This window comes from Copadichromis virginalis, linkage group LG15 (assembly GCF_057382275.1).
Source record: "Copadichromis virginalis isolate Kocher_CV1m ecotype Utaka linkage group LG15, C_Virginalis_male_GT1.1, whole genome shotgun sequence".
NCBI classification, from domain to species: domain Eukaryota; kingdom Metazoa; phylum Chordata; class Actinopteri; order Cichliformes; family Cichlidae; genus Copadichromis; species Copadichromis virginalis.
Window position 1 is genome coordinate 7,866,263 of NC_140632.1, and position 14,776 is coordinate 7,881,038.

The 14,776-nt window shown below is 41.4% G+C and overlaps 1 protein-coding gene across 1 annotated transcript; it reads right to left on the minus strand.

Annotated features, from left to right (window-relative positions):
- Window positions 1-4,792: 4,792 nt before the first annotated feature.
- lratd1 (LRAT domain containing 1) lies at window positions 4,793-11,914 on the minus strand. The gene is made up of 2 exons (XM_085431645.1): window positions 11,751-11,914; window positions 4,793-11,315 (listed from the first exon to the last, which is right to left on the minus strand). Exon 2 carries the CDS (start codon window positions 11,276-11,278, stop codon window positions 10,490-10,492), a length of 789 nt encoding a protein of 262 aa, XP_085287771.1. The 5' UTR covers window positions 11,279-11,315; window positions 11,751-11,914; the 3' UTR covers window positions 4,793-10,489.
- Between the last annotated feature and the right edge of the window lie 2,862 nt (window positions 11,915-14,776).

A 14,776-nucleotide genomic window follows, 5' to 3' on the forward strand; every position in this document is an offset into this window, starting at 1 on the left:
CGTAGTTTTGTTTTCTTGACCGGCAAAATTGTGACTAAAAGCAGTACCTGTTTTAGAGTTGGGTGAAGGTGTGAGTATTTGTGTCTGGGGTGCAGCCATATTTTAGTAGGTGTGCACGCACCATCATTAATCTTATGCTTAAGCAGCACTCATCAACTTGTCAACAAAATGGTGTGTGTATGGGGGAAGGGGGGGGGGGGGGGTATGTGGAAATATGTGGAACATTAGGCTCTGTTAAACAACATCAGCACTCGCAGAAGAGCATCACTGGTGTTACTGATGAGGGAGCTGTGATTCATTTTCAATCTCTTCATCTTTTCACTGGTAAGCATGACTGGCTCTGATAGTATTCATTTTATTTTATTTTATTTTTATCATTGTTTCTTATTTGTCACTTACAATGGAAGACATGCTTGGCAGATTAAATTTATGACTCCAAAGTCACAAAGTAGTTTTGTCACCTTAACTGCTACAGTGAGTGATTTGGCTCCAACTGACACAACAAAATAACAGATGCTTTCAAGATATTTTACTTTTTGAGCCACTTACCGGTTGTGATCTGTAATCTACACCTGATCATTTTGAGCTGTGTTGTGAGAACAGAAGAGCGTTGTTGCTTCACTTTTGCTGATTTGTTAATAATAACAACATTAAAGATGATTAAAGATTTTACATTTTTCTATTTTCATGCGGTTATTGTGTATGCATAGGTATAAACATTACATTAAAGAATGTAACGAAGACTCTCATTGTGTTAAACTTTGACCCGAGGTAAAAGATTCGTATTGTATGTCTTTTCCCTGATTACTTTTCTTTGACCTTGGTAGAAATTATTTTAAAGAGAAGTGCAAAGGAGAATTCATATAAGATAACTCAGACAATCTGACCATACTTATACTTAAAGGTACTGTACAGTAAGCCATTTTTTGAGGTTATGTAATGTAAAAAAAGATGCTGTACTCATAAATAAACATTGATTATCCTGCTTCTTCACTTCAAACCTCATCTGCTGAACTGAAGTCGAGGCTCTCACATATGAAAACATGCATAAACATGCCTAATAATTACTTATTGTCAGGAGATTAGACATATGACTCAGCTGTGCCTGGACAGCTGACTGCGAGCTGGCTAAACAACAACGACACCTGGTTGTAAGCTAACATTAAGCTAGCAAACGTTAGGCTCGAGGATTCTGAAAATCACACTTTTCCTCTCATCTCACATTGTGTTCACTAAGTGTTGGGGTCCACAATGTCAGGCCCACTCCAAGGAAAGTTTCACTAATGCTTGCTAGTAGCCGCTAACAGAGGCTAACAACTGCTAACAGCAGCAAAAAAAGATGCGTTACCTACAGAAAATGTCTGCATATCCTGAACAACTCACCTCAGCCTCGATGTCATCGATCAGAAGTGAGCTTCACTGACTCACTGACTCGTATCAGACTCCTTTCAAAAGTTTTACAGCCTCCTCCAGAGTAAATGGACCTGGATACCCAGCTGAGGAAAACAACCTACAATCACCACAGAGCCACAGATAGTATCTTAAATCTGCTGGCATGTAGCGGTGAGTTTTTATGCACTTTACCTTGCCTAAATTGCATTGTTGTTTATAAAAACACATATTCTTAAGCACGGACAGTTGTTGCTCTTCTACAGTCCACTCAGATTCCTTCCCACTCATCCCTTATTATAAATTTCAGCATCTATAAAGTAAAACATATTAATAATAATAATAATTCCGAAAAGCTGCCAACACAGTAACACCCCAAAGAAGGACATGACTAGTGCAAACTGAGTACAACCTTCACTTTGCTCTGAAATTGTGCTATAGCTAATTATCTTAAATTTATAGAGCACTTTTCTAAACCCATGTTAACAAGCAGATTTTAATAAAGTGGCATAATGTTCATAGTTTGCCTGTGGTTTTAACAAATTGTTGTTAATATTAGCATCAATTATTGCATAAGATGGAAAAGGCACACAGCAGCAATTCACAGAATGATCTGCTTCACTTGTCAGTTAATCTGTGGCTTGTTGTTGTGAACAGCTGGATGGTGCATCACTTTAGATGCCACTGATTGCTTCTCCAAACAATGGTCCAGAGAATCTTATGTTTAAAAGCTGAGCGTTGGAGCAGCTTTACTTGATATTTATTTATAAGAATTTTGATCAGCTTTTATTATGGCTCCCATGCTTCAGTGTCACAGCATTAGGAACAGTTAGGAATGAAACACTGACCATTAGACTCACTAGATGTCAACCCAAGTTTTACAGTACCTACCTTGACACAACAATTGAATTTGGTCAAAAATGTCATAATATGTGCAAAGCTGTCATTGAACTTTGACATAAATTTACCTTTTTTACATTTTTCCTCATTGTATAATACGTTTTATGTTATGTCACAGCTTTGATGTCTTTAATATTTCTCTACACTTTAGAGAAAAGTAGGCTACAAAGAAAAAAACTCTTCACTGAGCGCTAGCACAAAAGGACGTGCATAAATTAAAGCAGCTGAATTGCTCAGAGTGATCACTGACATGATTAGTAAAACAGTCTTGACAAGTGTGCTTTCCTGCCTTTTTGTATCTCTGAATTGTTCAAAGTTCAATACAAAACCTGTACAAAAAAAGGAAAAGAAGACAAAGTGATGCAGTCTCTAATTTAAGAGCCATAACAAGTGATGCATTCTCAAATAGATTTTCAGTGAGCTGAAACCAAGTGTGCTTTGGGCTTAGGTATTCCCTGCAGTTTTGGGGTCCCAAAGCAACCTGGTTGGTAATCACTCCTTCCTTCCATCTTTTTTTCCTCATCTTTGAAGATTTGCCTCAACTTCATCATAAACATCAATGTAGCCTTCTCATTATTAGTTATTAATTCTAGCGTATTTTCTTTTTGGAGTTAAGAAAACAGTCAACGGAAAATTTTACAGTTCTGACAAAGAGAAGGAAAACAACACCAAGTTTGATTGTTGCTCACAGCTAGAATTATTTCAGAGTTCACAGATTTTGTTTTCCTTTAATCAGGTGTTTGCAGTGCCCTGCCACCATTTACAGAGCTAATTTCAGAGGATTTTACCTTGTTTGCCTTGCTCATCATCAGACATCATGCTGCTTTTGTGTTAAAGTTATTTACTGTATTAAAGGCAGGTTAAATAAAAGTTGAAATTGATTGTTCTGATTTCAAAAGACTTTTTAAATGTAGTAGAAAGTCAATAAATACTGAGCTATATTTCATATTTTCAAATTGCTATAAAGCATAGAGTTTTTTTTATTACCCAGTATTAATAGACCGAATGATTGCTGTTGTAAATATTCAAACACACTGTTTCCCTGGTAAAGCTTCATGCTTGTTGACCAACCTCTCACCCATTAAACAGCCTTTGCAGGACACACACAGACTTAGACACACTCTTTAGTTTTTACCCACACAGACAGAGATGCATGCAGAGATAGGAAGCTCATCACGCCCTCATACAAACTTCTGAAAGGTTAAAAGAAAATCAAAGACACTCTCCCTTTCTGTGAACACAGATTCACTGAAAGCATTATTCAACAGCGTGCAATTGTAGAAGAAAAGAGGAGAATTTTTTCAGGAATAAAGAATAAAGTCATGAAACAGTAAAATATAAACCTTTGCTAAGGAAACACTCTGGAGTAAAGCAGGACAAAAAATGTTAAGAGAATGACATTTAGTAGCGGGAAAGTTGTGAAATGCTCATAATGACATTTACAGTAACCTTTTGCTGTGACTTTTTAAGAAGGGTTAAAACCACAGAGATGGAAAGATGGGGCTGTGTTGGGTCTTTTCATTAATCAAAGTGCGATTGTGCTGGGCCACAGCCTGCGGGCAGTTTCTTTTCTCACTCATTAAGAAGTGAGAGGTAAGATGACGCCACACGCATAAAACAGTCAGCGCTGCAGGGTGGGCTGATGGTCAAAGCATTTGTCGCTTAGCCGGTCAAGCCAGGGTCAAATCCTGCGGAAACCTATTAGAGCCGCTGAGTTTCTGTTACTTTCTGCCCTCCGCGGGGGAGCTAACAACATACAATCATTAATATACGAGCGGTGCTCTTTTGATAAGAAAGTTTTCACTTTGGATGAATGTTTTATCATTTCCAAAATGCTCATTATTATGTACAAATGTGCTTTTGCAAACCATGACTATGCACAGAAAATACAGACAAAAGCTGTAAATGGGGCAGATTTAATTGCTTTGTAAAAAACGGATTATGAAAAAAGCCTAAAAGCGAATGTGGTGAGACATTTATAAAGACAATTAAAAAAATAAATAAATAAAGTGCTGTCAAAGGAGTGAGAAGTGCCTTCTGCTGTCAACTTTTTAAAATTTCCTCTCATCCAATTTCACCTTACAAATGTCATCCTGCCAATACATGAATCCCACAACGGCCTCACCGAGATAGTTCATTGTTTTAGCAGGGAAATAGCTTCTTATTTGGTGTTGAGAGCAAACATGAAGGTAATGTTTGTGCAGCGGTACAACCAAATGAATGAAAGGAACTCTACAACATCTGAAACAGCTGTTGACAATATTGTGCTGACATTTAGCGGTCATTGATTCCTGACACTGAGGATAGAGCGATGCAGCTGGAGCAGAACACATATCCTGAGGCCATTTCAGCCCTCAGCTCAGTGAAGAACAGTGAAATGATGGAAAACCTGCACTGAAGAAGTGGCACCGTTGGGTTTTTAGTCATCCGCAAGGTTTTTTTTTGTTCTTTTGCTACTCACATTTAACAACAAACGTATTGCTATACAGAGGACTTAACACTTAACCCATCTGTTTACCATTAAGTTACTTTTAATGAGTACACATATTCAAGCACAGAATGCAATTTAGAGATCCTGTTTTACATGACTATTCCCATTTTAGTCAACCTTAAAATTTGGAGAGGATCCCAATACTTTGAGATTAAACTAGTGCTGTCAGCATTAATCTCGTTAAAATGACGTTAACGCCATAACTGCATCTGCGTTAGCGAGTTACTGCGGATCGGCCCATGCGTGGTGCTCCACGGCGTCAATGCGTTAGCGCGGTTGGCTCATTAATGCGTTAGCAGCGTCCAGGCCCACGCACGGGGTGATCCGCGGTAACTCGCTAACAGAGATTTGCAGCATTGATGCGGTTATGGCGTTAACGTCATTTTAATGAGCACTAGATTAAACATTATCTAAGATACTCATACATGAACATAATCACCTTATAAAAAATAATACGTTGCTATAGATTAAACAACAAGAGTATTGGAAAGCAAAAAAATAAAAAATAGTACATGTTATTAACCTCTTATCCAATTCAATAACCAATCACCAGTTAATTCATTAAGCATCTTTTAGCAAGTGGAAGTCAGATAGTAGTAGTAGTAAAAGAAGAAGAAGAAATAAACGCTTTTGTAGTGTTTTAGGGTAATGTTTCTAAGATTTTGCATGTAATGGAGTATTTTTTAAATGTTGTACAGGATCTGAATATTTTTGCCCCAATAGGCCATTAAATGAACAAATATAAGGGGCAAATCATCACATTGTCTAAGCCAAACATCGCATTGCTTTCTCATTGAAACAAAGAACCTTTCCAGATGACCTTGGCACATTTCAAACAGTCATTTGAAATTTGACTAGGAAAAACTGACATTAACTGACAACAGCGTTTACTCAGTGGTGTGGTAGTGCAGACAAGGGATCGTGTTTAAACAGAAGTGTTTATTTGCATGTCAGTTGGCCCACCTGTTGTATGTAACCTAGGCGGGGCACAGTTAATGTTTCCATACAAGTCTCCTTCAGTGGAAGAACTTGTTTAGAGGTGGGGCAAGCTTTTATGATTTTAGCAGAGGATTACTGGTTTGCTCTTTGTTCACACAAACTCTGAATGAGAGCAGTGGTTCCTCCTTTTACTTCAAGCCTTCTTTTGTTAGGACGAGAAACACTGGGCTCTCACACTGAATAACACAAACACACTTCTCTGTTTCTCCTGTTAATAAATGACATTTTCTCTTTACATTCAGTGTATTTTACTTGTACTATTCTCTTTTATTTCAATACACGCTGGCCACTTGTTCTTACATTCTGTTTTTTTTGTTTGTTTTTTTGGGTTTTTTTTACCTTGGTAAGCCTGTAGAGGTAATTTCCTTCAATAATAAGCTCATTTGTTAATTGCAAAAGTGACTGATTAGAAACCTGTAGTGCTTTTGTGATTTCTAGTGACTGTAGGCATCTAATGAACCGATTTACCCACAAAGTTCACGCTGAGGCGAGGGGGCAGGGACGCAAGCAACAGAATGCCAAAAAAGCTCATTTCCCACAGCGTAAAAGTCTCCAAAGACGTGGCTCATAGGGCTTTTGCAACAAGCGCAACAGTTCTTTGTTTTGTTATACTTTTGTATTTGAGAAAGGGTTACAGAGTTTTCTGAAACAGCAAACAGTGAATTTGTTGGCGATGATGTTGAACCATGAATTTAGTGCAGTGGGAATGCAAATATCAGTGCCCATCCTCATCATAATAAAGAAACACTTAAATGTAACACTGTGGCTCACTCATGTTGTTTTTATATTCTGCACCATACACAGAATAAGCTATGATAAGCTTCGACTAAACAGGCTGTATTTGTCAGCAGGATAAAGTCATTGTTGGTATTTTTATTTCATAACATTTGTTGACAAGAAGGAAAAAAGCAGGAAACCAGATTTATCCTTTAAACTATATGGATGCATGGATTTGGCTGCCAATAATGCAGGATGCGGACACTGGGTTTTAAAGAAGCATCGTTCATATACAAACCCGACGTATGTTTAATCAGTCCGCCCCATAATGAAGCACTTTGAGGACACTGATAAGCAGGTTTAGTCTGTAATTCCAATAACAAATGCATTCGGTTTAAATATCAACATGTAGGTGTGGGTTCAGCTATAGTAATGATGCGTATAATATATAAAAAGCAAAACAATTTTACAGCAGATGTTAACAGGAAACCATTGTTACCAACATTTTAACAGCGTGTAAACCATTTGCCACTGCCTCATCTACACCGCCAGCTGTGTTGTTGTTCCGTATGGTGCCCATCTTAAAGAACGGTGGCAGGAGGAGGGAAAAAAAGAAAAAAGATATTCAAATCTACTGGGAGTCCAGACCAGTATCTAGATTAGAGGGAGATCCTCTTAAAGGCATCATGTAGACAGGATAGTCTGTCTTGTTCCCTCCTCCCAGAACATCTCCTCTGAGACCACTGATTTAGCTGGCAGCAGGCTAGCTGGGATCTGCTTTGTCCAGATGCACACACACTGACGACAAACCCCTGTGTGAATTGAAGACATCCATGCCAGGAACAATTGATGGTCTCTAGTGAGTCGGTTTAAGCATGTGTGCATGTGTGTGTGTGTGTGTGTGTGTGTGTGTGTGTGTGTGTGTGTGAGAGAGATGAAAATAGACAGAGAAAAGAAGAGTTAGATTTGTTTGTTATGTGTTTGTCTTACATGACTTGCTATTAAAGCTAACAGTTAGCTTTGAGCCTTAGAGGGTTTGCACAGTCACATAAAAATGCAAGCACACAAAACACCTCAGCGGATACACATCAAAACAGTGTCCATGGTTTCCATAGTGAGAAGGGGTTTACCTTCACTGATGGATAGAAGATGCAGCTCACTGTTGCTACACATGCACACAACACATGTCTGACATACTTACACACACACACCACACAGAGTCATTTGCACACGCAAGCTGGAACACACTTCAGGCAGTTAGGTTTCACACTTTCACATATGTGGTAGACTATATAAAGAGCAGAAACTAATGCACACAAACACAGTGTGATGTCAGATGGCAAAAGCCTCTCCTCGAGCTAACAATGTGGTGCGATGTCTGCCTAAAATGCACATGTGTGCATGCGCGCGCACACACGCACCCTTGTGAATCTTTCTCTGAGGCCTATTAGTCACAGACCACAAACACACACTCTAACAGTGGCTGCCCCACTACCCTGATTTTTTTAAGCTCACGGGGGATGGCTGACACACTCACACATACATGCGCACACATAATCACCCACCTGAGGCAAGCTCAGTTTACCACAGAGTCTGTTCAAAAACATACTAAACAGCCAGAACACAGAAGAAAGCAAAAACATAAAACAACAGTAAAAAGAGTTTATCTGGATCCATCTGGATTTCATGATCGTTAACAGGGAGAACATGTTTGCCTTTTGTTTTTTTACTTTGAATAATTTTGTAAACGTGCTGATTTCAATTTCAGCTCATTTTTCACACAGATTGGTCCGTTAATGTGGTCTGCAAGGAGTACAATGCAAAACAATTATGGGGAGGTGGTGACAAGTGACAAGTAAATGGATTTCGAGGAAAACAAGAGGAAGCGTGAGAGAAATGTGCCAATAGAATCACAGGAAAGCTGGTACAATCACATATTTAGGACAATAGCTAGAGAAAATCTTCCAAAGGCAACATTTACAAGGCCCACAAGCTCATTAGTTTATCCTTTGACATGAATTCATCTGCAGGCTGACAATGCAACATCTGCACACACACGTACAGGGTGGACATGAGACATTTTCTGATTGGGAATGTCTCCACAACAATCAGTTAAAGCAGTTAAAACATTACACACACACACACACACACACATCCTGGGTAACCCTGCATACATGCTCTCTCTCTCTGTCGCACACAAACTCTTTGTCTGCCTTTCCCCTCAGTTGGCTTCAGCTAAAACAACTGCAGCTCCTGTTTTCACGACCACGTTGAAAAAAAAAAGTCATAGATAAAATCATTAATACCTAAGGGAGAGCTTAGCTGCTCATTTATACATGCAATTAGAACAGAATCAAGTGGAGGAGACTTAACAAAGGAACACCACACAGAAAAATCTTTCCACAAACCTACTCTCTGGTGTTTCATGGAAGATATTGTTGCTTTTTTGATTTTGTTTTTTTGAGACGTGATTTACCCCACCTTCAGTGATACATCAGATCACAATCCCAAGAAAATAAAGGCACTGTCTGACACTCATAGCAGAGGAGTAATAACAACACTGCAGAGATAAAGGCATTGCAGACTAATACAATATCGGTGCCATAAAAGCACACAGTGTGCTCCATCCTGATAAGAATTATACTATTATACTGTATGGAGGACATCTTGTTTACAATGCAGATAGAAACTATGTCCTACAATGCCAGCATAACTTTACTAATGTGGCTGTATGGCTGGTAAAACATCAGAGAGATCAAAATGTTTGGAAAAGACTGAATAGCAACAGGATAAAATCCACACAAATGAATATAGCCTGTGGACATAAAAAAAAAGGTTTTTTCCCATTGACTTAAAGCAGCCGCCTATACTGCAACTCTCAGATTCTATATGGATTTTTCATAAAGCCTTTATGTGTCTGATGCAAATGACCATTTTCTACCTCCAAATGATGTGGAGATATAAGACGCTTATTTGGCCGGAGGCAGGTCAGAAGGCACTAGAACATCAATAATTCAAAAGTGTGTGTGTATGAGTGTGTAAATGTGTGCATCTGAGAATGTGAGATGGTACATGTGTGTTTATGGGCGACCAAACAACACCTGATAGACCAAGTTCTTATTTTCAAATTTCAACCTCCATTTATTTGAATCAAAAAAAAAAAAAAAAGAGAGATCAGGGTTAAATCCACTAAACTGAAATACAAAAATAAGGGACTCAAATCGAAATCAGTATATGAACACAATTTACACATACATCCAGTGCTGTGGAGCAGGATGACAGCATTGTGAAAATGACAATACTTTTGATATGGCAACAAGGGAGCTTGGTCAAGCCAAAATGTTTTGTTTAGGCAACTGCGTAATCAGCTAGGACTGTCTGTGAATTTGTGGCTTGGATCTATGTCGTGGTCTGTCCAGGTTTTAAAGCTAACAGTAAAAAAATAGAAGGGAGACTTCTCGAGAGCCATCCCAAATCCTATCTTTCAACCCCTCCCTCCCTCTCCTTCTGCCGGTCTCACCGTCTGGTCTGCTGCAGCAGGCACCCTATATACAGAAGGGGCCAATTCCATTATCCCGAGAAATTAAACAGAAACCAAACCGAGCCGTGCGCGCAATGTGGGGAGGGGTTGTAAAGGTGATTTCGCTTATCGGGAACAATGAGTTTCTTAGAAATCGTGTGTCCCACTCAGCACGAATTCTAACCAGAATGGGCGTTGTCTGTTTATATGGCCGCGCTCTCTTTTCTCTCAACACTGTATTTTGATGGAAATTCCACAGGGCGCCTTTGGTCCAGAAAAAAAGAAAAGAAATAAAACCCAGGCCCCATCCGTGACAAACAGACAGTCCAACACCAACAGGTCCTTGCACGTGTGCGTCCGTGTGCTTGTGTGAAAGTACGTTATTGTGTGCGCAAAAGTGTGCGTCCGTGCGCTTTGGCAAAGAGGAGGCAGGGAGGGCGGGTGGAGGAGACGATATCAAACGGAATCCCTGATCACTCCTTGCCCCCGTTAACCAGAGAGAGCTCTTTGAGAATTCCACTGGCGTCTACTCGCCTTCTCTCCCGGATCATGTCCTCCAGGCTGCGAAAGACCAGAGTGTGCACCTCGCTGCCGGACAGATGCACTTTGAGGAAGTACTGCTGCTCCGCTGAGTGCGCTTCTCCCCCGGCTTTGAACTCCCGTTTCCCAAAGCGGCACCAGGCAGCGAAACTTTCCGAGTTGGTCCAGCATATCTCCTCGCTGTTCAGGCCCACGTGTCCCGCTGCGTTCTGCATCACTAGGTCAGGGGGTAGCGGCCGATAGCGGTAACGATTATTGACTATTCTCCCGTGGCGGCCGTTGCTGATCTCAAGCAGGCTGTCTTTGCGGATTTCGCCCTTGTGCAGATGAATGATTTGGTCATCCTGCTCGAAGATGACCCAGTGGGGGGCTTGCGCGGTGGCCACCAGCTCCAGCAGGTCCCCCGGTTTGCACATAGTCAGCAAAGTTTTGGCCGAGTACACATTCAAGTCCTCGTTCTCGCGCAGCTTGGAGAAGATGCATTCCTGGGAGCAGAAAGCCGAGTACTCCACCTCGCTGACCGATAAGGGTCCCTCCTCGGTCGGGCTGTGGTCCTTGGTGAATCCGCAGTCAGACGGAGTGCGGTCGTCCACCTCCTCCTCTTCGTCAGAGAAGAAGTAGGCGACGCCGACTCGAAGCTCGTCCTTCTCCAGCCCGGACGGATCCCCCGTGGGCAGTTCGCTGTAGTTGAGGTGGGTGATCCGATCCAGTTGATTTCCCATCAATGACCTGGCAAGGGAGAGGCATGGACTGCGGTGTCTGAGGGGACAGGGAGAGAGCACGGGAATGAGAGCGGGTGTCATAAGCTGTAAAATACGGAATCAAACAAACGTGTTAAACGTTCACACAACAAGACCGTTGTTCACAAACGCTTTGCTACATGTGGATGATTTTGCTCGGTACTGGAGAGAAGTGGAAGAAAGCCCTCAACAGTTCTCAGCACTATACAGAGAGACAGGAAAACTCGAAATAGTGCACTGATGATTTACTGCCCCTTGCCCTCTTTGCACATATGAGTCAGCCACTAATTAGGGCACAATGTATAAAAGCTGAGGTGATTCACGTGCAAACAAAAATAAGAAAAACGGAACAAGAACGGCAGCTGAAACTGATGAGAGAAACTGCTGTAAATAAAAGGCAACCTGGTGCCTTTACGCATAGCGCATGGCAAGAGAGAGTGAGGGAAGAGGATACCTGTGCGCTCCCAGGGCAAGCGGTTAAATATCCTTGTGGTCCATTAGTACAGAGGGCCGCGCAGTCCCCTGCTCTCCTTCTTTCTTTTTGTTCCTTTCCCCTTTCTTCTCACTCTTATCCCTTACTCTTCGCACCGCTCACTGTGCGGTCCGGCTGTCGTGAGCTCGTGCTTCACTTCTACCAGAGCCACCTCCGTTTAAGTACCAAGGAGAGCTCCGCCTCTCCCTCCGCGCTCCGCCTTTAGGTTGTTTTACTGGAGCACAGTCACGGCTCCATTACCGCCCTGCCAATGAAAAATGCCGAGGAGTATGCCAGTCAATCAGATGATCCAATTAGGGGCGCTTAGGGCGGCTGGCGGCGATAGGCGACTGTTACCGTGGCATGGTTTTTGTTGTCAGAGAGCTGAGGAATTCTCTACATGATCAGCGGAGTCCGCGTATAAGTTCAAGGCAGCAGTCACCTGCGATAACAACTCGCATGCCTCATGAGGAATATATGAGAAAAGTTCAGATTCCTGTGCTCTATAAACATTTCTGCTATCTCAAAAAAATACTCCCCAAACTGCATCCTTATCATATCCATACAGTTACTGCAGGACGTGACAAATGTGTACATCTCTTCCGGAATACAGGAGTAAGTCCCACCCTCCAGTTCCCATGAGCATCTTGTAAATTATTTCCGCATGCCTCACCTGCTTCACTACACTGCATCACTTGTACTCTCATATCTGTCAGTGTGTGCCTGGTAGAGACCATTAAGGGAGGGGCTGGAGGCAGGTGTGTGTGTGTGTGTTTGCGCGTGTGTGTGTGTGTGTGCAAGGCAGGAAGAAAACAAAGGAGCCTACAGAGACATTAATACAAGGTCTACAATATTTCACTTTGCACTGATGTTGCGTCTAGGAACAAAATGTCTAAAATGAAAATCATATCAAATTTCAACCCGGCTCACTTTCTGCATATTATATTGTATACTTGCATATTGTGCATGCAAAATAAATGTGCGTACACTTGTGCCATCTCCAGTCTGCGGTGATGTCTCCGTTTTCATCATCACCTCCCAGAACAGATAGCCATCTTGCCATTTATATCAAACCCTCTCGATGGAGTTAATGTTTTCTCTGTATACCTCTGCTTTGGAAATCTGCTTTCTGGTAGCATCTGGAGAGATCCATAGAGTAGCTTTCTTTTTCTTCTCCCAGATGGCTGGAGATAGCAGCTCTCCAGTTGCTAATATTGAACGGTCCTTGGTCTTTGTTTCCGCTGGTGACAGGCAGAGCAAGTGGAGGCTTTTTCACTAAGTGAGATATGATTGTACATATTTACACACTCTCACCCACACAAATAAAGGGCAGGCACACACAGTCACACATGTATTTCCTCCTGTGTGTCTAGCCTGCCATGTGAGAGCAAGAGTGCATGCATCTGATGGATCGCCTGCAGTGAAGCTGCAAGCAGAGTGGTGCAATTCATGATGCACACTATGTAGCCCTTTGTGTGTTTTTATGTACTAGAGAGTTAGAGAAATGCAGTAGCTAAAACATAGCTGCTACGTTTCAAGTATGCTGCCCCCCCCCCCACCCCCACCACCACCAAAACACACACACACACACACACACACACACACACACACACACACACACACATAAGGTGTCATGGGACTGTGTGCAACAGCTTTGGCTGCGGTTCCTACAAGCATGTGGTCCTGCCACCTATAATTTACATTGAGCATAAATGAGTTTCCTTTGTAGACACCGCCTCTTCTAGATAGACTCATATACTGTACTCTTTTTCTTTCACTATCTTCTTCTCTCTTCCTCTCTCTTTTACACACACATGCACACACCTAATCATATATGCAGCTGGCGTAATAATATGGCAGGGTGCAGACAGTACTGGAATAACTACTGAGACAGGGTGATATTTCATAACCCCAATAATTGGATACGTCTCTATTCTCTAATTACTAGCTAAATCATGTAAGCCGCGGTGCCATACCACGCAGATAAAACAGACTGACGCACACATGTTCGCGGCCAACTGTCCACAAATTTATGTACAAATGGAGTCGTGTCTACCTCACATGTGAACGATGAGAGACTCACAAACCAGTGTGCACACAAATGCATGTCTGTCTTTTGTAGTTACAACAGCGCAACAGTACATATAGCAGCTCATCCCACTAATGGATCCTGTAGTGCTGTACCCCTGCAAATTGTGACAAATGCGTCATAGTATTATGGACAAAGAGGCTGAGAAAGTTTTCAATATATGCAATATAAATGGAGTGTCTTTTGAAAAAGAAACAACACTACATCAAGTCATAAACCCCTGAGGCACAAAAGGTGTTTGTGTTCATGTGGAGTTGCTCTTGTGGGGTATGGAAAGACATTTTAAAGACCTGCATGCTGTATATCATTTGCTACATTTGTGGCATTTTAGGATTTTATCCTTTAAATGACTAAAATAGCATATAAGAGATCACCTTTTTCTCAGTTTCTCGCTTCAACTAAAACACCAAGGTAGAGGAGAATACAATGTAAGCTTTTTGTGATACTCTATTGATCCCCGCGGACAGAATAATCTTTTTGCTTCTGCATTTCCAGGCAGGTCAAAGACCAGGGTCAGCTAAAGAGCAGTGTCAGGTAAAATTACTACTGCTCTTGGGTGCCAGGTTTTTGTAGTTGTTGGAGACAGCCTGCTCAGTATAAGAAACAGTTAAGTGATTACGTAAAGAGCCAAACATTACATTCTACAGAAGAGTCAGGCAGCGCATAAAGGTTGCAGCTGCATAAAATTACTCAGCAATTACCTTCTCTGTCTTTGTGACATACTGTACCATGTCCCACATGTAAGTGCTGGATGAAAGTTATTTACTTCATCAGTATTACATGTGTATATATTTGGGATTGTTATTGCTGTAATTAATATAATCACTTTGTATTTATTTCAGCCTTAAACTTGTCAACCTATAGTTACTGGGAGATATTGGCAATATGATGTTGGTCTGTAACATCTTATATGTCGCTA

Bases quoted from the DNA above. Each gene is read 5' to 3' on its own strand.
- lratd1 (XM_085431645.1), bottom strand. From the start codon at position 11,278: ATGGGAAATCAACTGGATCGGATCACCCACCTCAACTACAGCGAACTG.